This window comes from Symphalangus syndactylus, chromosome 19, assembly GCF_028878055.3.
Source record: "Symphalangus syndactylus isolate Jambi chromosome 19, NHGRI_mSymSyn1-v2.1_pri, whole genome shotgun sequence".
Classification (NCBI taxonomy): Eukaryota; Metazoa; Chordata; class Mammalia; order Primates; family Hylobatidae; genus Symphalangus; species Symphalangus syndactylus.
Window position 1 is genome coordinate 76,942,936 of NC_072434.2, and position 22,989 is coordinate 76,965,924.

The window sequence follows — 22,989 nt, forward strand, 5'->3', positions numbered from 1 at the left end:
ATTATTTTATTTCATCTTCATTGAAATCATAGGAAGTGGGCAATATAATAATCCCATCTTATAGAGAGTAAGTGAGACTTAGAGAGAGTGTGTGAGTTGCCCAGGCCACACAGCAAATTCCTGGATTCCAAGCATACTTTGTCTCTCAAAAGCCAGAGCTCTTAAGGCTGCCTGTAGGAACTCCATTTGGGAATGAAGATAGAGGGAAGGTGCTCTAGATACTACCACCAGTCATGCATAAACACAAGTAGTGGGCCACAGCCTCAATAAATGGCTCCTTCTTAATTAGTATTCTTTCTCCTTTTGGCCTGATATTTTATGTTGGGCATGATTATTTTCTATCAGTAATGTAACAGTATTGCTTTCTAACCCCATTCTTATCCCAGCCCTCCACCTATCCGCCTCTGAACCTTCCAAGTCTAGCCATTCCTTTTCATCTATTTCTCCTGACTGTTTATGATAACGCCCTGAACCAGTTCAACATCTCTCAAGCTTCAATTGAGAATGGAGTATTTACCACACAGAGTACATGTGCTGTTCCAACATTCTTTCATATCTACAACTATAGGTCTATTAAATATTTTTTAAATAATCAATGACTTCATGTCATGAGAAGAAATTCTGACTGAATAGTTAAGTATTTAACGTGCTCAAGGCTGAGCTGTGATGCAGAATTATTTCCTCTTAGATATAAGGGGTCCAGGGGAACCAGGCAGGTGCTCTTCCCCTTAGTTCAGAATAGCTCAGCTTTAATATAGTCAATGTCCCATTAAAATGCTTAGCAAATTATTTTTTATCATCTATTACATATTTTAAAACTCCTTTTCAATTCCTCGAATGAGTGACATCCCAACAACATGGTACAAATGTGTGACATCCCAAAACATTGTACAAAGACGCACTTGACTGCATTTTCTGAGGACCTTGCAGGAGCACTGAGGACAGCCACCTGCTACAGAGGCAAAGGAGGAGTGAGCATTACTTGGGCCTCCCACGCCTTACCTTCGGGGCGAGCCGTCATCATGGGGCTGGATGATGACCACCTTCACAGTCACAGAAGTACGGAGCAGGTCGATCATCTGCTCATGGGTCAGAGTGGCCACGGCTACTTTGCAGATCTCCACGAGGCGGCTCCCTTGGCGAAGGCCAGCCTTCCAGGCAAAGCCAAAAGGTTCCACATCTGCGACAATTCCTTCAAAATTCACATGGAAGCCAAGCTGGCCCAGCCCATTCCTCCTCAGGGTCATTTCCACAGTCTCGCAGCCTCTCGTCACTATCTAAGGGGGAAGGAGACTGTTAGAGATGCCCTTCCTGCCCAAGCTGACATGGGGCTCTACCAAAGGTGCATGTATGGGCCTCCATGCCAGCCCTCTCCCTTGGGCCCTCGCAGAGCCCAGTCCGTCTCTCTCTGCCTTTTCCTCAAACTGCCCAAGTGACAAGATGAGGACACATTTAAGTTCAGAGCTGATCACAATTAACATTTGCATCAAGTGCAAAGAAAATAACAGAAGCACAATGGTTTCATTATTCATTCTAAGTCATATCTGTTCTTGAAACAGGTGTCCTGCTTTCTTAGATGTCACTGACCCAGAGCTTGAGAGCTTCAGATGGGCTCAGATAATTCCCCTTTTTCCTTTACTATGTAAATTGACTTGGCTTTTAAGCATATAAATCCCATCGTTCTAGATGGATTTTTGCAATGGAAAACCTGTAAAGACTTTGGGGACCATTACAAGTTTCAACCAGCAAGCACTAAAAACCATTAGACAATGTATTCATACCAAACAAAGAAAAACACCCCAAAGCACTTGAAAGCTAATACTTAAGAGCCCACTCTGAGGTTCAGGAAGGGCAATGGCAGAAAGTCAGAGCTTTAGGAAAACTCTAAATGTTCTCTACATACCAGCCCTGGGGTATACTGTGGAGTGTTCTGTCCCCTAGGGTCCTTCTCTTGAGGACAGACAATTGCCTGTGCTTGCCTGAGTGGTGAGGACCATTCAGATCCATGGTGGGGGCAGGCCAGCCAGACTCCTTGGCCATCTGTTCACAAGGCAAGTGTGTAGGATGGTGCTCTGGCAGGCAGCAGAAAGACCCTCTGTGCCTATGGGCTGACTCTCCTCCACTGGGCCTTTCCCCTGGAGGCTGAGGGCAGCCCCAGGCAGTGGAAGCCTCAGTGTATGTACCTTACTCAAGAGTGAGAGAGAGTCAACAGCAGTTCCACAAAAAGGAACATGAAAGAAAAATGGTGGTTTGCATCCCACTTGGTACATTAAAGCACCACTAATGCAGCCCTCAAAAGCACTCACTGAGCATAGTTTACATGCAATGAAAGAAAAACATGGGCTCATTAAGTATCATTTGATGAGTATGACCTCACCTATCTGTGGGAATTTCAAGTTGGGAGGTATCATACTCCTATCCCCAAAAGCCCAGAGGCAATGTATGAAGTTTCAGTTTAATGAATACTCCATTTCTATGAAACATGCACTGACTACATAGATACCTATTTAATAAGACCTATGACAGTAAGTACAGCTGTGGGACTGGGGCTGGTTCATGTATCACCACTGTGTCTGACGTTCCCATGGTTACCACAAGTGCACACAATGCCAATCAGCTTTTCCCAGACAGGCATGACAGTTCACAACTCAGCAAAATGCGGAAAGAGGATTGCTGGTTTTAGTTAGTGATGACGTTTTAGAATATTGACGTTTCTAAAGTCATGAACTGAAGTAACTTAAAACTTGAAGTAGTTCTGTAATATGCGTGACACAAATAAATTTTGTTCACTTCTTTTTCAACTTTGTTCTAAGCAATCCTATCAAAAGACGACACATAACACGTACCCAGCCTTCTTTCAGCTATCAATGCGATTATCAGGTGAAGTTTATCATCCATGTATCAGGCTGAAGAGTTATTGGCTGAGCCTTTCCAGAGTCCTCCAGCTCTGGCTCTTCTGCTCAATTCCTTCAATCAACTGCCACCTCCCCTACTTTGTCTTTTTGCTATTCTTTATCCCCTCTGTTTATTGCTTCCTAACATCCCCAAAGTCTGAAGGAAGGTATCCTCCATGTATTTGGACTTCCTCACATACTTCTTCCATGGACCCAATTATCACACAAAGATTGTAGTCTCCTAGCCAGGACTGGCTATGTAATTTGTGGGGCCCCATGAAAAATGAAAATGCAAGGCTCCTTATGAAAAAATTATTAAGAATTTCAAGATGGCAATGGCAGAGCATTCAACCAAGCATGAACTCTTCTGAGAGCGGGTCCCTGTGCAACTGCACGGGTTGCACATACGTGAAGTGAGCCCTGCCTGGCCCTCTAGGAACAAACTCTCATTCCTCTCCTGTACTGTTACCTGCAAGACAGACACCTTTAGCTCCACTTTCCACCACCTGAGAATGGATACTGAGTTAACCATGCCAAACGGGAAGGCATTCCCAACGTCTCCACTATGACTGCATTCTTCTCTTTCTTCCCATTTCTGTTACTACCACTCTATATCAACCCTTACGATCTAATCCCTTCAACAGTCTTTGGTTTGGCTTGTTTCCAAAAGCTCATGTTGCAAGTCATTCTAGACACAGAATATAATTCCTAAAATATATTTGTAGTATTGTGCATCTTGGTCACACTGACAGTACACTTTTCTAGGAAAATAGGATGGGGTCCATGGAATAGCAAATGTATAAGAGCCCATGTGTAAATATCCAGGGAAAGTACATTTTCGTGGCTGGTGAAGTGGTATTTGTGTTTATTTTCAGAAGCACAGATTATAATGATTTGGCGGATATGCTAAAAAGAAGTATTTGCAATTAGCAAAAGCACAATGCATCCAGAGACTCATCGGTATAACTCAAGTCAATTCTCTAGGTATATAAATGAATCATTTACTTAATCACCCCAAACTCTTATCTAGGCTTGCTCACGTATACCTGATAATACTGTTGAACACACTGAGGCCCTTTACTGTAAATAGAGTCCACAAACAATGAAATTACTTTTCCAAGGCTAGCAGACACTGCCCTGATTTTACCTTCTCTTATACATGGTCTCTAATAACAAAACGGAGGAAATATTTTTGGTGGGAGGAAAGGGGGCAAGAAATGGATATAATTTCTCCTTTTTTATGATCCATAGTGAACTAAACCTTTTCTAATTAAAAAAAAAAAATTACATCCCTCTTGGGGGAAGATTTACACACAAGAAATTCTATTGTCAAAGCATATTTTTTCTTAAATTAACAAAAAAAAAACCTGGAAATAGTTTGATTTATTCTTATTACTTTATTTTATATGCTCAAACTGAAATCTAATTCTTACTTTGTTAAAATTGGGAACAGAAATAGGACTACTGAACACCACGGATAAAATATAAGGGTTTTGCACTAAAAATCACATATATGAAAATCTTTTTTAAGTCTAACTTTTTAAAAGCCTTTCTAAATTAATGCATAATTCTGAAAAACTCCCTTAAGAAACTGTGGCTCTAAGATTAATAATATATTTAATCTGGCACATTAAACAAAAATACCTGCTGTATAAACATGCAAGGGTGAAACTGCAAATAGGACTCATCATTCATACAGTCAACGGCAATTCTGCTGTTAATTACCCACTGGGAAGGTATGTTATGTCAGCCTCCATAAACAGACATTCTACCCAGACACTTCTGTTTTTCCTTCAAATGCTACTAAAATACATCTCAATGTTCTCTTTTGCAGGTTGGCTTAACTTTTCTTTCCCAACTGATTTATGATGGTTGCTTCTCCACTGTTGATGTATTCAACAACTCCCCAAAAGGACCCAGCATTTAAAATTAAGCTCTGTATCTGTAAGAAATAGTAATGCATTCCCTAATTGGTATAATCATGGTAGCAGTTCCCCAGTGAAAGTTATTTTGAATCTGGAATTGAAAACATAAGGATAGAAAACATGTACTTACTACTAATCGCTGAACAATTTCCCTGATGTCTTCAGCACAGTTGTCTACCGAGGACAGGAGGACACATTCTCCTCTTTCGTAAAACACTTTGATACTCATTAATCCAGATGTCCACCCAATAACATCCCTGCAGGAACAGTTAAATACAACATTCTTGGAATCCTTTTCAATCAACATGATGAACTCATTGGAAATCCCGAGAAGACATTCGATGTCAGCAGACTGGCCGAAGTCCCGTGCTATCACATGCCACATGATGGCTCCAATGCTAAACAAGTGGGCATCCTTCCTTGGCTTTACTTTCTCCTTTTTCTTTGCACCCAGTGTAATGAAGCTGAACTTCACAGAGGTATCCACAGTGGCGGTTGTGACAAAGTTCTCCGCCAGATCTTTCAAGTACTCTTGCCTCGTTCGAGTGGCCATTGCTCGAAACTTTTCTGATTTATGGGCTGCATTTTCTGCGTTGATTACTTTGGCTAAAAGGAAGTCCCGGAACACGGCTGACTTTGGAAAAGTTACACCTTTGGGTATCGGTGGGCCAAATGGTGGCACATCTTTTGATCTGGAAACTCCAACACTAAGGAAGTAAAAACAGAAACAAAATGAGATGAGCTATGATACTATAATATGTATCTTTCCAAATTTGGCATGCCTATATTTCTATATATGTGTGTGTGTATATATATATGTGTGTGTGTGTGTGTGTGTGTATGTGTGTATATATATATACACACATACACACACACACACACACACACACACTTTCAACTTAACTGGTCTATTTTGCAGGTTCTTGTTCTCCTAATTTCTGGATACCCAGGGTTTGTTGTTGTTGTTGTTTAAGCAAAATGTTTTAAACTTAGTAGACAGGAGGTGTAATGGGCTGAAATATGTCCCTCTCAAAATCCACATGTTCACAAGATAACCCATAGTTCCTGGGAATGTGACGCAATCTGGAGAAAGGACCCTTAAGGAGGTGGCTGAGTTAACTGAAGCCATTAGGATGGGCCCTCATCCAACTGACTGGTGTCCTTATAAGAGGAGAAAATTTGGGCTTACAAAGAGACACCAGTGATGTATGCACACAGAAAGAAGACCATGTGAAGACACAAGGAGAAGACGGCCATCCATAAGCCAAGGGGAGAGGTCTCAGGAGAAACCAACCCTTGCTGACACCTCGATCTTAGACTTCCAGCCTCCAGAACTCTGAGAAAATAAAAGTCTGCTGTTTAAGTCACCTAGCCTGTGGCATTAGTACAGCAGTGCTACCAAACTAATATAGGGGGTAACACATCCACAGCATATGGAATAAGCAGGTTGGCACTCTATAACTCTGTGGGGCTGGTTATCACTGGGAAAAACAGTAACACTTCTGACCAAAGTGGGTTTAGCCCAAGTTAGCTGCATGGGATTCAGTGACATGGGACAGAGTGATCATACTTACAAGAGCCAAAAATTTTAAGTGTCATTTTTTTAAAGGAAATGCTCACTTTACTTGATCACATTTTGAAAATCTAAATGAAGGTTTTCTGGGAGCAAAGTTTTAAGAGATCTCAGGGACTGAAGAGATCAAATGCATAGTGTTAATAATGAGCATCGTAATCTATTAAAACCAATAACGCTCCCCTACATCAGAGAGTTGCTTTAGTTATCTCATATCCTTCTCTGCATAAGATAAATTATAGAGTGGACTAATGAATTAACAAAGGAAGGATTAGCCGGGCGCAGTGGCTCAACACCTATAATCCCAGCACTTTGGGAGGCCGAGGCGGGTGGATCACGAGGTCAGGAGATGGAGACCATCCTGGCTAACACGGTGAAACCCCGTCTCTACTAAAAATACAAAAAAATTAGCCGGGCGTGGTGGTGGGCGCCTGTAGTCTCAGCTACTCGGGAGGCTGAGGAAGGAGAATGGCGTGAACCTCAGAGGCGGAGCTTGCAGTGAGCCAAGATCACACCACTGCACTCCAGCCTGGGTGACAAAGCAAGACTCTGTCTCAAAAACAAAAACCAAAACAAAAACAGAGGAAGGATTAAGACGAGTAAGTGAATGAATGGATCCTGTATCACTGGCAGCATTGAGAGCGCCCCAATTACTGAGTAGCTACCACAGACCTAGAATCTGTACTAATCCCACATCTGCCCAGGCTGATGTTGGAGTAAAGAAAGGAAGCAATCTCTGTTTTGTTTTCATCATTGTGGAAAATTCTAAAAAAGGTAAATTAAGGAATAAAAACATTCCCTCCAAATTTGTTCTGTCAGATGCAAACTCCTCTTCTGAAATGTGGTTGGTTAGACTTTAGAAAAGTCGCAGGCTCTCTCACTTGTGCTTTAATCTGCAACCTCTTCAGCAGAGTTAACCACCTGTAGCGGCAAGACAGACAGCTGGCTAGATGTGGCCTTCACTGATATGAAAGGGAAGGAATGACTGCTTTGCTTTGGGACAGATACACCAAACTCATCAATAGCACCTAGTGGTGCTTTATGGTAGTATATATACTACACCAGAGGGTATGTGTGTGTGGGAACTTGACTTATGTGCTTAAATGAAGGGAAGGTCCTTAAAAACATCACAGAGGTTGACGCTGCCAGGGATCTACATCAGGTGTGGGCCATTCTCCCCTCAGCACCATCCTCAGGATGGCCATTCTAGACTGGGAATTAATTTATCCCCCACAATCCCCCATGTTAACTCTGGGAGAGTGGTCCTAAAGCCACCTGTTTGGACTTGTGATTAGTCTAACCACACCCTGTGGCTTCTCTTCTCTACACTGTCAATGAGCTCAAAGGGTCTCTCTGTGCACTGCAACCTGCCCTGCAAATATTAGGTACGATAAACCAATGTATCACTGCTCCTAAATTTGGTTCTCTCTTCCAACAATGAGCATAGATTTCTAGCAGTATTTTACCCATGGAATGCTGAGGCGGTCAAATGTCACCTGGCACTCTAGTGCATTACTTCTTTGCATTAACTCTGTAGATCTCATGCTACCCTCTGACTGCAGCTGGCATGCACTTAAGCTACAACGTCAGGGGAAATTTCTTGTATCTAAGTATGCTCCACTGTGGTGTCACATAGTGAATAAGAGAGACATGGTGACTCCATTATACATTAGAGAAATTCTTTTTGTATCCAATTATAGACCCTAATATCTAATTGTAGATTCTCTCTACAATGTATGCCATATTCTTGTTCAATAAACTGTATTCTTGCACATCTCAAAGTTGTACAAGAAAAGCAGCAGAATGTAAGCATGGCTATTCCATGATTGCTATGATATTCTGGGTATGGGAATCAATTAGAGACCCTTGGTTACAAAAGCTCATAGGATCCTTAACATTTCAGGTAGAGTCAAGTTCAGAAGAAATATTCTTTTGCCAGATTCAGATAATTCCCAATGTGTGGAAACAAGAACTTGTATCAGAGCTCCTTATTTCACCCAAATGATTCGATAGCATTTATTAATGATTTAGGAGCCTTAGATATTTAAGGCCCCTCCAGCAAAAGCAAACACAGAAAGATAAGCATTCCTTAATATACACATGAAAGGGTTTTAATAAGGCCTGCTGGCCAAAGGACAATAAAGAAAGGTGTGAGGAGCAAATTGGAGTCTGGTAACTCCTGGAGTCAGGGAATCTAGCTCTACCACCTCCTGAGTGACTGAGCTTACTACATTAATCCTTCAGTGCCTCCCTGCCCTCATCTGTAAAATGGAGGGTAAAATAGTATCATACCCAAAAGCCCATTGTAAGGATGATAGAAAATAATGCATGTAAAGCTTTTATTACCCAAATTGTTGCTGTTACTGTCACTATTACTATCATAGTTGTTGTTTTAATAAATGATTTAACCCTGTCACCTAATTTTTGTCAGATGTTACATATTAAATTTTCTAAAAAATGGCAGTCATCATTTTCTGTAGATATCTCTCCACTTTTAATTCACTCTTAGCTACCAAGCCTTTTCTCATTCCGTTACTGAGCATTTTGCAAAGAGTTTATCGTGGAAAGTACATAAAAACATAAATCCCTGAAAGTTAGCTTAACATTGGCTACAAATTAAAAGAGTCTTTTGTAAAGAAATAGGCAATTTATGTCTGCTTTTTAAATATTTTCAGGCTAAAAGCGAGATGTTTCGTGGGGCTTTGGGGGTGTTGCCTCATTTCTCCTAGTTCCAGTGGACCCAGCATAACTGCTCGAGCATTCTGCTGCGCTCATGGGGGAGACCTGACTCCCTCTGTAGGGTGGGAGTGTGGTCTTCTGTTCAGGCAGGTACACCTGACAGGCTGCACGATTTTCATTAGAGAAGGTGATCTCAACCGCACAGCCCCTTCTGACAGCTGTAAGGCCTATGAATTGGCATTGGTACTGTGGGTCCGCGTCAGCAAGAATACGCTGCCACTCACCACCCGCACAAAGCTCAGGAGAAAAACAGCTTTCATGGGAGCTTGCCACTCTGGATTAGAACATAGCAAACTTTAAGAAAACTGCAGAGCTGGACTATATCATTTCCTTAGAAATTATTTTAATAAATTTATTTCTCCATTGGAATATTTAGAGGAGTATCACAGGAAACAGACCAAAATAAGGTGTTTTTAGAAAATGTGGGCATGCCAACCTTATTCCATAGATAAAGGATAGTTTCATAAAATGTTATGGAATTCATGTGACTACAGGATTACTCAAGATTATTATTGATTCTTTAAGAAATACTAGTGAAGTTTTTAAGCAAGATCAACGAAGCTGATGAGGCACTTCCAAAAATGTTAGGCACTTGAACTGATGTTACATTTGAATCTCATTAGTAAAGGTTAATTTAGTAATAACAATGTGGTTTCTTAAAAACCAGTGACTCCATCTCTGAATGATTGGCATATGGTATCTTTATTACCGAAAAAATAATGCAATGTACTTTGTTTATATGTAAGAGATCTCTGTGGTGTTTTCAAAAACATTAATTAAATACATTCAAAACATTTAATTAGATTCAAAAACATTTATTTCTTTTAGGTTTTCTGGTTTTAATTAAACAACTCAGATTTTTAATTAAACTGAGTTGTTTAATTAAAACCAGAAAACCTAAAAGAAATAAATTGAACAGGTATTGCCTATCTTTATAATTGTTTGTGCTAATGAACTAGCTCATGATATAAGCATAAAGATAGCAAGTAATTTAAAATACTCAATTTGACCTAAAAATAGCCACCCATCAAATAACACCAAATACAATACAATAAAGCCTTATACTTCAGTTTTCCCAATCCATTAGGAAGGTTCATTTTATTCTTCAGAATTACCATGTGCTGGATGAGGTCCCAGGAAGAAAAGGCCAACTCACCAGGTTTGTACCAGTATTATCTATTTTAAGCCTATCATTTGTATAGAGGAGATACCATATTCTTTCAAATATCACTTTTAAAAAGTAGTTCTGAGCATTTAGGCCAGTGGTCTTAAACCCAGATGTGTGTAAGAATGACTATGAAGGAAAGTATAGAGATGCCAGGTGTACTGCATTAGAACACAGCACAGTAGAGCCATAGACTAGGGCTATGTTTTAAAAGGCGACTGGGAGGTAAAATGCAGGGTAAGAACTGCTGGTTTTCAGACTTTGTTCTAAGATGGCTTGGGCATCTGTAGGGTGAAATGTAAAATGGCAACTTCTCACATACAGACTAATTTCTCTTTTGCCTTTAGGAAGCAAGCTCTGTAGTCTTCACTTTCTTACAAGGAATAGTCATGTCTCTGAACTAGGCCCAGTGGGCAGCTGAATTGGCAACTACTGTTTTAAGATGATAAATGAAAATAACCTTGGATGAATGTCAGGAACTCCACTTGGTGTTTTACATAATTTAAGCTATTTATTCATCATAACAACATACTGAAGTAGGTACTATCATTACCATTATCTTCAATTTTAAGATCAGGAATCAAATGTTAAGAAAAATAAAGTAAGCCACACAAAGGCCTATGATAAGTGGTAAAGCTGGTTTCAAACTCTGGTCAAAGACCCATTGTTTTACCAATACCCCACATGATATGATCATTTGGCTGCAGTTATTTCCCAAGACAGAGTCTGGGAGTAGTGGTTAAGTATAAAGCAGGCCTTGTCAGAGCCAGTCTTGGGATTCCAAGGCACGCATGTGGCCTTTTGAAGTCACCCAACAAGTGTCAACTCCTTGTTTCAGCAGCCCTGCAAAGATCCAAGATCTTTGATGAAAAGAAATGTTTTACTGCCATAATACTTACTTCTCCTAGATAAGCACTTAACCAGCCACTTCATCCAACTCAGAGGAGGATACCAATTAAGCTATTGATTCTGGCTCAAGTTTTTAGGAGAAAAACAGGAAATGTGTAATCCACCATTTTAAAGTGCTAATTTCACTTTTTTTTGAAAAAGTGCATTTCACTTTTTCAAGGGGGTAAAATGGGAAGAAGGCAATTATTTCTTACAGAAAGTGTCTGAGTAATTAGAAAATCACAAAGTTGGAAATAATAATTGTCAAACAAAGATATTTTTGGGAAAAGACGCCCTGTTGAAATAAACCTGGGAGAATGGTAGATCAGGGATGACTGACTCACCTATAACACACATTTTCGGTACATGGATTATGCACTTTGACTATGACAAAGACATGCTGAAAGTGAGACCGGATGCTTTTTGGAGTAAAAGGAAGTGCGCCAGGCTCCTGGAAGACGATGGTGACGATGTCATTTCCTATGTGCCTTTTCCTCAGCAGCTGTGGTCAAGAAAGTGAAGAGTTACAAGTAAGCTTTTCTTTAAAACAAAATATATATATATAATTCACTCATCTTTCAATTTGAAGGAGTGATTTTAAAAAAGCACAGTCATTCTTTGGAAGTCAGTGCTCCTAAATTTGGCATAGAAAAAGCAAAACGGGCTTCATCTAAAAGACCAGTGGAAAGAAAAGCCTAAATATTTAAGTTTATCTCTTTCATTTTAAAATTCAATTTGTACTCTCTCCCCTTTTTGTCTTTATCCAGTTCCTCTTTGTAAACCCCTAAAATAATAGCACATTAGAGCTCACAACGCTTTAAGAAATGTTGTAGTTTAAGCTCTAGAAGACAAAGTCCAAGAGAGGGTACAGGTTTGCTGAAAGGTCCTACACTATCACACCGGCGGGCCTCAGCTTGTATCCTGTGTTCCCACAGTAAAGTAACGTGCATTTCTGCAACAAAAATACAGAACACTGTCATTTTGGTGGGCAATAATACAAACCAATTAACTGAACCCTGGCCATTTAAAATGCAATTCAGAAACACAGAATTCCACTGGATTAATAACCAGAAGCCCAATCATTTGTAATTTTATAAATCACAAATCTGGCAGGGAGAAGGACGCTCAGAGCAGTAACACTTGACCAACGCCTTTACTTTTGATATTCTTTCTGCCAAGAACGCCCCCTTCCCTCCAGGTTTCTCCCAGACAACGCAGTTGTCTCTGTAGATCCAACCTCATCTGAAAGAAACTTCCTATTTCCCAGGCCTATTTCTATTACACTGGTTGTTGTACTGTCTCCTAATGGTTGGTTTACTTCTTCTGCATCAGGTCATAACCTTCATGAGGGCACAGAAGTGTCATACTGACTTTCAGTTTCCTAGTTTCTAATGGTGTGCCAGGCAAAGGAGGTACCCCATACACATTTGTTTAACAAATAAATAATCCAAATATACATTTACTGACACATCACATTATGCATTAAAATTGTGACCACTTCTTTCCTATGAACACATGCCAATAAATCCACATAAAGGCACTCTGAAAGCTTATGCAAGTGAAGGCATAGATCTGTGCTCTCAGAGTTTGTGATCTTCAGTTTTAATACATAAAACAATCCTTACACAACTTGATGATGTCATTGCTGGAATGTGACAATCTCAGATAGTAAATCTCTTTTTACTAGCAATATGAAAGACCACGACTTTACCCTTAAATTTATTTGGCACCTACAGCGCATATTCCACGTAAAGACCATTAAGTTCAACTTTTAAAGCCTTTTAAACTCAGATACAAAAAGGATTTCATTGTCAGGTCCCTGACTTGTGATTTAGCATGATAAAAGGCCTGGAAAAGTGGGAATGAAATGTTCGTTCTTTCAGAGTTTTCTACAGGCCAGTTAAATTGCTGATTCATATGCTGAGAAATTCCTACTTAAATCCCCATGGTCAAAGTTATAAACACACAAAAATCATCTTACTGTCTAAGTTTGGAAACATACATTAATACATCATAATACAGACCCAATGAGCCACTTCATTTAAATATGTAGTTTTTAAAAAGTTTGCTGGATATTTAAAATGTGCCATTTCAAATGCATGTAAATAATCAGTGAAAACTATCTTTGGCAAGGACATTCTTTACTCTTTTCTCCAAAAATTGAAATACATGATTCACATGTATTGTAATGAGACAAGGAAAAATCAGGAATAGTTTTTAAAAATATGCCCATCATTGTGTTAAATGTATCTGTAGACTACAAAACACAGCAGTTCACACTCTACTTTATTCAATGCCCTTGAAACACAGGAATTCTCAGACTGTCAAAAGATGGAGCTCACTTTGGCCAAGGCCAGGCAGTGAGTTCAGCACCTCCTACTTCCTGAGTGATTGCTGGTGTGTCTTCATGTTGGCCAGCCCTCTCAATTAAACACAGGGTGCAGGGAAGGCCTTGTTAGTCAGTGCTTCATGGCTGTTGAGACAGCAACAGCAAATTGCACAGTTATTCCTATCCAATTTATTTTCTTCCTGAAGGAAGATGCTGGGTCTGATTCTATACTTCACCACAGGACTATTTAAAGCACAAGTTAAAGTCTGGTTACCTTGACAACATGCCAAACCACTGTTGTCCCTTTCTAGACACATTCTTTTGCTTTGTAAAATGGGCCAAAAAATGTTTTCAAAAGTCTAGTTAATTTAACCATGGCCACATAATGCACTTTGTAGGAAAAAAATAAACCACTGGGGGCGGGAGCAAGAAGATTCATTAGGAAGGGTAAAATCTAAAGCTCTTTGAAGGAGACTAAAATAAGAAAAATGAACACTGTCCTTTAATAGGATGCTTGAACTTGCTTCAGAGACTAAAGAAAGTATCTGGAAAATTAACAGAAATCTTAATCATTTTTCTGTTTTAGGACTTTGTCAAACATGAAATAAATAATTTCTTGAACTTGTTAAAGGCAAATGTTTTCTTTAGTATTTAGTTTATGTTTTTTTCTAACTGGTCAATGAAATTCTATACAATCAGAGTCTATAAATGGGGAAATGCGATGGCAAACCACAAACGAACGCAGCCTGGCAAAACCTGATGGTACTATTTGTTTGAGGGAATTGTGGGAATGACATCTTCTGGGGCGAACTTCTTTCTAGGTATGTAAAGCTAATGACAATTTTCAGTGATGTTAAGAGAACCAACTTATTAGTGTTTTCAACTGCAACAGTGAGTTAATAAATATTGTATTAGATAGATTTACATAGTCATTTCTACTAAATTTCTAACACTCGATTCCAGCTGTGAAACAGGAATAAGCTCTTGTTACGACAAGGAAAAGAGAAAATGTGAGTCTTCACCCAATTCCATGGCAAAAGCATATAGATGCTACAGAAATACCATATATGGCCGTAGGTTTAGTCTCAGTTCCTTAAACAAACCAGGATCTCACAAGACCCGTTTTAACTTAGTGCAAAAATACAGTAAGATAGAAGGAGTACGTTCTAATTATTCGACAGTACAGTAGGGAAACTGTCATTAACGGCAATTTATTGTGTATTTCAAAACAGCTGCAAAAAAATTTGAAATGTTCTCAACACAAATGTAAGTGTTTGTGGTGACAGATATGCCAATTATCCTGATGTGATCAATACACATTGTATGCAGGTATCAAAATTTGCGTGTAACCCCAAAATATGTACAACTATTATATATCAGTAAAAAAAAATTTTTTTAATGAGAGGAAAAAACTCAAAAAGCAAACTGAGAAGAAGAAACCAGGAAGTGAAAATAAGTATCAGACAGCACACTTGGGTGAAAAATGAAAGCTGAATTAGATAGTATCTGCTAGCCTCTATGTATATGGGTTCATTTGTTAAATTCTTATTTTTAACCCAGTAAGACAGAAACAAACTGTTTTGCACCTAATGCTGGGGGAAAGCAGGCTGTACAACATGAAAGGGAACAGCCGGGATATGATTTAGAAGCTCATAAGAGTCAGAGAAGAGGAAGGTCATCTGCAGGTCTCCAGAGAAGTCTTTAGAAAGAAGCAAATCCATATTCTCTCAACACACACAAGTTCTCAATCCTGGTCCTTGGGTTTGAATCTAAATCCTGTTACTAAAAAGGGGGCTGACAAAGACTCCTCTGACATGACTGATCTCTTCCTACCTCTCCAACCTCATCACCTGCTCCTTACCATCTAGACGGCATCTTGTCCCTCCTACAGAACAACTGGTTCCCACCCAAGGAACTTTGCAGTTCCTAATCTCTTGCCTGGAAAGCTCCTCCCCTTCACCAGGAGGGCTGGCTTTTCCTCTTTTAGGGAGATGGCCCTAATTTTGCACTTATACATACACATGCATGTACATAAACACACATATCCCCTCATATAAACTATACTCAAGAGTTTACACCAGTGGTTAGAATTATGCCTTGATTTTTAAGAGGCGTATAGAGTTTCCTACAGAAAAAGTTAATATAGAAAAGCATTCTAAATAATAACTAAGGAAGGGCAACATATACACCTTACCGCATAAATACAAAAGAAAGAAAAGTCTTGCCCACCTCCTGCAAAAAAGTGAATGTTAGTGAACTGTTCTTATTTCTGATAGGCAAGAAGAGGATATTACATTTAATTAATGTTTGAAGGATTTGTCACTGATTTACCATTTCATATAATTATGATATTTTACCAATAACAAAAGTAAATGTACAAACGAATTAAGAAATGTTGAACACTTTGCAAAGGAAGAAACAAAATAATCTAAGAATGCAGATCTTTAATGACTTCATAACAAAGTAAAGATTATAACAGGATTATGAAGATATAAATGTCTCTTTCTTCTTTCTGACACTAGGCAATACCAACCCTCACTCTAAGTAACAATCTTTGTGATATAGTATAAGTATATGCTCTTACTTAGGGTCTGGGAATAAAGCTACTCATGGAAAGCTAAGTGAGCATTTTATCCTTCCAGAATATTCTATAGTATTATGCATAGGTGAACCCAAGTATAGTCAGGACCCAAGGGCTCACAGCACTTAGTGAGGCAGGTTGTTCCAGTATTTACATGAGTCCTTAGCAACACCAACTAGGGACTTAAGGAAGTACACAAACTCGTTAAGGCAGGAGCTTACAATCAGTCTACCTACTATGGAGAAAAGGGCTCTAGGCTTAGCCCAAATATAACATCATTACCTCTTTGGTGTCAAGGCCATTACTAGAGTAAGACCGGTATCCTTTAATTAGCATCTCAGAAACCTAGGGGCTTGGTCTTACTCATTAGATACCTCCACGAGGTGTCAGGTACCCCTTCCCAATAGAGCAGCTAAAATGTTACGCATACATTAAAAAAGAAACAGGTTACTGTGTGCCAGGCAATGAGGCACCTCTACTTTATATGCCTACTTTGAAGAAAGAATTTCTTTGCCAAAGTGAAGTTTAAAGCTAATTTGTGAAGTTCTTCCCGCTGGTGACATCCCACGATGGCTTAACCATGACTTGTCACCAGGGCAAGCAAAAGGAAAGCACACAGGGGAAGACAGCCCTGGGAAAAGTGGATGGACTGCCAGACAGATGCAGAGAGACTTGCAGGACTTAACTTCTGAAGAGAGAAAATAACTCCAAGAGCAGGGTTTCTTAATCATTCTTTTGGCCTGGTGAGTTTTTCTACACAAGAGTCAGAGACCATTCCAAAGATTAAAGCTCTTTTGCAACAGTGGTAAACTCTCTGAAGACTTTTAATACATCTTGGAATCGGCATCCAGCTTGATTTATTACAAGAAGGAACACAAGAAATTAGATCTGATGTGGACGAGTCTGGACCAGTTAAATGGTCACCAACTGTAGTGTAAGAAGCCAAGGTTACAGGCACAATTCATGTAGGGGCCAGTTAACTTTGCTAAGTCCTGTGGCTTCAAATTGCACTCATGAACCCAGCTGGTCATTTCAGACATTTCTGCCTTTGGTATTGACATAATTTGTGGGCATAGATGGCGAGGGTGAGAGAAATGGAGTCAATACAACTCATTAACAAATTTGGAAAACACATGTCCCAAGATTGCAAGTGGCATTATTTATCCCCAAACAGAGCATTCTGATGACAACCTGCGATTGCAAAATATTTTATTAAATGTCAAAAAATAATTTTCTGAAATAATTGATAAATTTAGTCTCTCACTTTCTTAACCATTCAGAGTCTTAGTTTTTCATAATAGATCTTTAGGACTGGAGACAGGAAGATAAAATGCAAATTAGGTCATCCAAAATACAACTGGCTCTATATCTAATGAATTATAAAATAGTAACAACTAAAACTTAGTTCCATGCCTGGAACTATTTTAAGTGCTTTACATGCATTAATTTGCCTAATTCTCTATCTCCCAAGAAAGGTTCACTCATTCAATTAATTATTCATTCAACAAATGTTTGTTGACTTCTTACCATGTTCTGGATACTGTTCTGGGCACACAGGGACACTTCAGGAAACAAAACAGATACAAATCCCAGCTTTCGCGAGTTTGTAATGTATAGCCTCAACTTACAGGGACTTTTCTTTTACTTTCCAGTTGGGGAAGTTTAACACACACACATCCTCCTCTACCCCCCAGTTGCATCTACATTTTCACTGCTTTGCTGTCCTGATTTTTGTGCATACAATTTTTTCAAGGCTAGTTTCAGTGAAATGAAGTCAGGTACACAAAACTCTAATGCCTACAGATTTTGATTACGCTTCAATGAAACGGGGTGGGAAAGCCAGTTTTGAGTTCTGGTAAAAGTAAAGACTTCAAACCTCTGGAGGTTGCCACATGTGAAATGCCAGGGCCAATTGAGCCTGAAGTCCAATGACTCAAGTAATTAGGGAACTGGAAAGGCTTTGTGGTTTGAATACTCGATGACAGGGGTCAAAAGTCACTGGCTCTATTTCTGCTAAAGTACTGACAGATTTTCTTGGCTTGAGTAACCCCTATCAGTTTTCTGAGCAACAACTCCCACAGAGTTTAATTACTGAATGATTCACAAGTATTTGCTGGACAACTGTCCTGGTCTAAATTAAGCCTCTTAAGATCCAGTGAATCTGTTCGGCATTATTGCAAATAAATTTTTGAGAGCTAAAATCCCTTACGTTAAAATATACATAAATACATACATGCGATCTAGTGATTTTAAGTCTATCTTTAAAAATACACAGATGTGTAATCTAGAGATAGATTTTTTGAAGGTGGTAGGAAGAACTATGATTATTAGAAAACACTAGAAAATTCAGAAAGGACAAGCGATTGAGATAAGTATGAGACGGAAAATGGCAAGAAAATCCAGCTAGCAATTACCATGAGAAGAGACTGGGGGTCAGGGGCCTGCTTTCTCATCCTAGCTGGAGGATCTGAGGCTAAGGGGCTTCTTCCAACTAGTGATGGGAGAAGGGGAGGTAGTTGGCTGGTTTCCTCTTTGGGAAAAAATGCAGAATTAGACTAAATTTATATACTTTTATGAGTGTTTTTTAAAAAGGAAAAATTCTCTGTGACAATTAAATTTCACTCATTTGACAAATACCTATTGAGCAATTCCTATGTAGTCCTTGGTGCTTTAATATATTTACAGCAAAGGAGTATCAGTTAAGTGACATCCAGAGAACTGTCTCCTAAATGTGAAAACGAACTTTAACTCTGGATTTAACCTAAATACAATCAAATCCCTAAAATTAAATTATGTCAATGAATCAGTTATAAGATCCTAGTAATTCACAAACCTTTCTGTAAACAAATATTCAGAAACTCAAGCAGTCAATATTCTTCAAAAAATCTTCAGCTTAACATGGGCAGAGCCCAGAAGATTCTAAACAAGATGTGAAATGGAGCTTTAGCTATCCCATAGATCCTCTATCCCAAACGTAGGTCCTTTCCTATCTCAAGTGATCCTCCAAGTCTTCTCAAGCTCACAGTAGACAAAGCATTTCAAATATTTCTAGCGTAAGATAAAAATGGCCGTAATTTCTAGTAATCTTTGCAAAAAAAACTTGCTTGACTCAAAAGTTATACCAAAAAGTACATTATTTTACAATGAGTGGCTGTATTCAAAGCATGACGGACTCTGATTTTTTTCTCTTTAAAAGGCTCAAGAAATTTTGGCCAGTAAATCCATTTAAAACAACAAAAATGAAATGGAGAGGAACAGCTGAAAATAGCACCAGTAACAACTGCAAACAGTATTCTCTATAAATAAGCTATTTACCCACACGCAAAAACCGAAGTCAGGTCAACACAGTAGGCCTTTTCGTAATTAACATAGTTGAGACAAGTTTCTCTTAAGAAAAGATTTTGCTTAGCAAGCAATAGATCTATCTGAGTACAGAAGAGTTTCTAAGTTTTATATGAAAAAAGTGCAACAATACGCCCTTTAAAGCCCAAATACTTCCAAATGATCAAAGAGTCGAAGATCATTAATGCTATTCAAGAAAAACCCTCACTGATTCTTTGCAAGTTCTACACGCATCAATATCATCAGTGGGCTCACCTCAGATTTCACACTCAGGGTAAAAAGCTCCAGGGTGGGGAGGACATACCTGTTGTCTGTTGTTGGGCGTGTAGGGAAGCAGGGTTGACACGTGGAACATGAGTTCGTAGTCTTTGTATGTGGTATAGAGAGAGTGCGTGCCCGTGGAATCAGCTGAAAAACAAAGATGAATTGCAGAAGCAAGGTAAGCTGCTACAAAATTAGTGCTTTAATATTTAAAAGGCTATTGCTGCAAAAACAAAAAACAAAAACCACCAAGCTCTACCCAACCAGAATCTGGATGCTGCCCATCCAGCTTTCATCAAGCACTGTTTCTACCACCTCCCGCTCCAGGACTGTGGACTGAGGGGCTCCTTTCCTTCCCCACCGCTTTCTGCTGCACCTTCAGTTTCCTCGCTTTTCTTCTCTGTTCTTGCCCTCACAGTGTGGATTTAGGTGATCCACTGAAAGCGAAGTGCTTTTGCCACCAAGTGCACAGGTGAGCAGTGGAGAAGAGAAGCTGGTGCAGGTCTGGGTGCAATTATCTGAAGGGCATGACAAACTGGCAGATGGCCTGGCTGCATCCGTGTGTGTGTGTGTGTGTGTGTGTGTGTGTGTGTGTGTGTGTGTGTGTGTTTACAGTTAATTCTTAGTTATTCTTGGCACTAGATCTTCCAGAACCCAGAAAAATGAAATAAGATTGACTGAATATGGAAATGAGAACAAAAAATGTTATTTTGAATGTCTTTCCCTGAATGTAATTAATTTTTTTCTCCTTTCAACAGGAAGTACAGTGATACATCAAATGAATGAAGAATATGGAGAATGAATGTGATCACTTACAGTGTATTATCCAGTGACATATATGGTAAAAAACTATGACATTTGAACCCCTATTAATCATAAAACTATTCATCTTTTGAAAAGGAGAATGATTCTTTGTAAATTCAAACTCCATCTGTATTACCAATAACAGTATCTCAGATTGAGAGTTTCACACAATTGAAACTAACCTGCTGACTATAAAATACTTAAGTAATTTTGGAGTAAAGTTCTGAATGACTTTTTTGCACATGGATAATGAAGACAAAAAGATATACAAAAAGGAAAATGTAAATGGAATTCAATTTCTTTGTCAATTCTTGATCTGTACAGTCTTATTTCTCTACTTTTTAAGCAACAAGAAACAGTGTTGTTAACATCATTTATTCCATTGTGTTTGTTGGAGAAACCTCTAAGTAGTCATTTTAAGTTAATCTTTTTTTAATCTAAAAATCTAAATTTTTACTTTAAAAACACAAAAACACTCAACCTTCATGGACTTACTATTTTCTTTCTGAACCCTGCAGTATATCTTTCTTTCTAATATTTATATCCAATTCAGAAACAGACCTGAAAACTCTCTAGAAAAAATATCCTATAGAGTTCTTAGATGCTCCAAAAGACATTCAGAAAAGGCATTTTCATGAATAAGGCGAATACTTAGTGTTTACATATAATTACCAATAAATTAATTTACAGATGAAGAGAATATTCATCTAAAAAGTTATATATAAATCAGCCCTGCCAAAATAAAATTTCTTTTAACTATTCATTAAACACATATATGTTATTTTCAAAAGACTTCTTAGAAAGTAACATTCCATTTTAATTCTCTTGGCTCAGAACCTTGACAGTGAATGTGGCTCTGGATGTGAGCAAGCACGGTCCCAGGGCAGGATGGATGCTCCTTCAATGAATAATGGACTCACTGATGACCAAACCAAAGGCTGGCTGATGAGAATGCCTGGTATGTTCAATGACACCCATCACAACACTGCTATCAGGGTGGTTCAAATCCAGAAAGAGAAATGCTGACTGATACTAGGTTTCAGATTCAGGAAATTGTAAGGAAGAAAGAAAGATGCATTGCAGGGGGGAATGTACTTCTTAAAATGTGATAATAATATGTCTTTCTCAAGCCATACTAAAAGAGGAATTTCTAAAATTAAATATTCTGAAAGTTTTTATGTGAAACAGCAAGGTAATGGAGAATGTAGACTAACAAGGCTTGTTGTTCTGGGGTTTGCTATAAATATTTCTATTCAAAAAGGGATACAGGTTATCAATTTTATCATTCTCTGCACCTAGCTCAATAATGGCTTTTCATGGCTGGGATTCTGTACTCTGCTCTAGTTAACAGAGCATCTTAGTGGCTCAAATCCCCTATGTTCCTACCCCATTTCATTTTGTGTTCAAGAGAGAAACAACCCATTTTAGAGCTGACAGGGAAATCCCAGATATTCTAGCCCAACATCCTGAACTTCCCTTGTGAGGAATCTGAGGCCCAGATTTGACCTAACTCTTATGGGCAGACAGAGTTCTAACTAGAACTAAAGTCCCCCAAATTTTAGAAGGAGATTTTTATTTGTCTGTTCCTCGAAAGACATAATTTTTATCTGACCATTCTCCCATACCTAATTCTTACATATCTCCTCTCTACTAAAAGAATGTCAGACTTCCTTGCATCTCACAGAATGCCTTGCTCATAAAAATAACTTACAGATTTATTATTAAAGTCAACATATCAAACTCTAGTTGTTATGTTCTCATCTCCTTGAGCTAAGGGTGCTTAATACTACATCTGCAATGTATCAAGGATAAGGCCTATGTCATCAAAATGCAAAGCCAATGTCAATTCTATATGCAGGAAAATACTTGGATTATCTATGTTGTAGTTTTACAGACGACACAGATCAGAAATTCTTTAAATGTTTTCTCAGTCCAGTTCACTGAAGAGAGACAACACACAATCACAGTAATAAGAGTTCACATCAGCAGTGGTTTTCCTGGAGGGACATCCTTAAGGACAGAATATCAGCATCTCTAGTGGGTGAATGGTTGTTTACAGAAAAGAGGAGTTTGAAAAAAAAAAAAAAAAGAAAATCAGAAAAGGTCTCATTCGTCTTTCTTAATATATACAGATATTCATATTTTGGGTACCATGAATTATTTCTGAGGCATGGGCATTATACATATAACGTAACAGTCAAACTCCAGCCCTGGCGTGTGTAGTGGACAACTAGGGGGCCCATGTGTGAGTTTACACCATCGCAGGGGCTTGTGAACTACCCTGTAACTGCTACTTTCAAAAACAGGTCTAAAAACAGAACTGACTATAGGCACCACCCTCATCCAGATGGAGTATCAGTGATAGTAGACTTGGGAACAGGGCTTAGTGACTAAGGAGAATAGAAGGCAGGAAGACACGGCCTCAGGCCACCTCGGTTACAATCCCAGCTCAGCCACACCCTGACGCTCCCACACAGAAAACTTCAAC

At 38.9% G+C, this 22,989-nt stretch overlaps 1 protein-coding gene across 6 annotated transcripts in view; it reads right to left on the reverse strand.

The window, feature by feature from the left end:
- SIPA1L2 (signal induced proliferation associated 1 like 2) overlaps positions 1 to 22,989 on the reverse strand; it is a 237,876-nt gene that overhangs the window by 62,123 nt on the left and 152,764 nt on the right. For all 6 annotated transcript variants that reach the window (XM_055234196.2, XM_055234193.2, XM_063614018.1 and 3 more), the window contains 4 exons: positions 19,741 to 19,844; positions 11,529 to 11,686; positions 4,950 to 5,526; positions 1,003 to 1,277 (listed from right to left, as the gene is read on the reverse strand). In XM_055234196.2, coding sequence (XP_055090171.1) covers positions 1,003 to 1,277; positions 4,950 to 5,526; positions 11,529 to 11,686; positions 19,741 to 19,844 — 1,114 coding nt within the window. The remainder of the gene's footprint in view (positions 1 to 1,002; positions 1,278 to 4,949; positions 5,527 to 11,528; positions 11,687 to 19,740; positions 19,845 to 22,989) is intronic.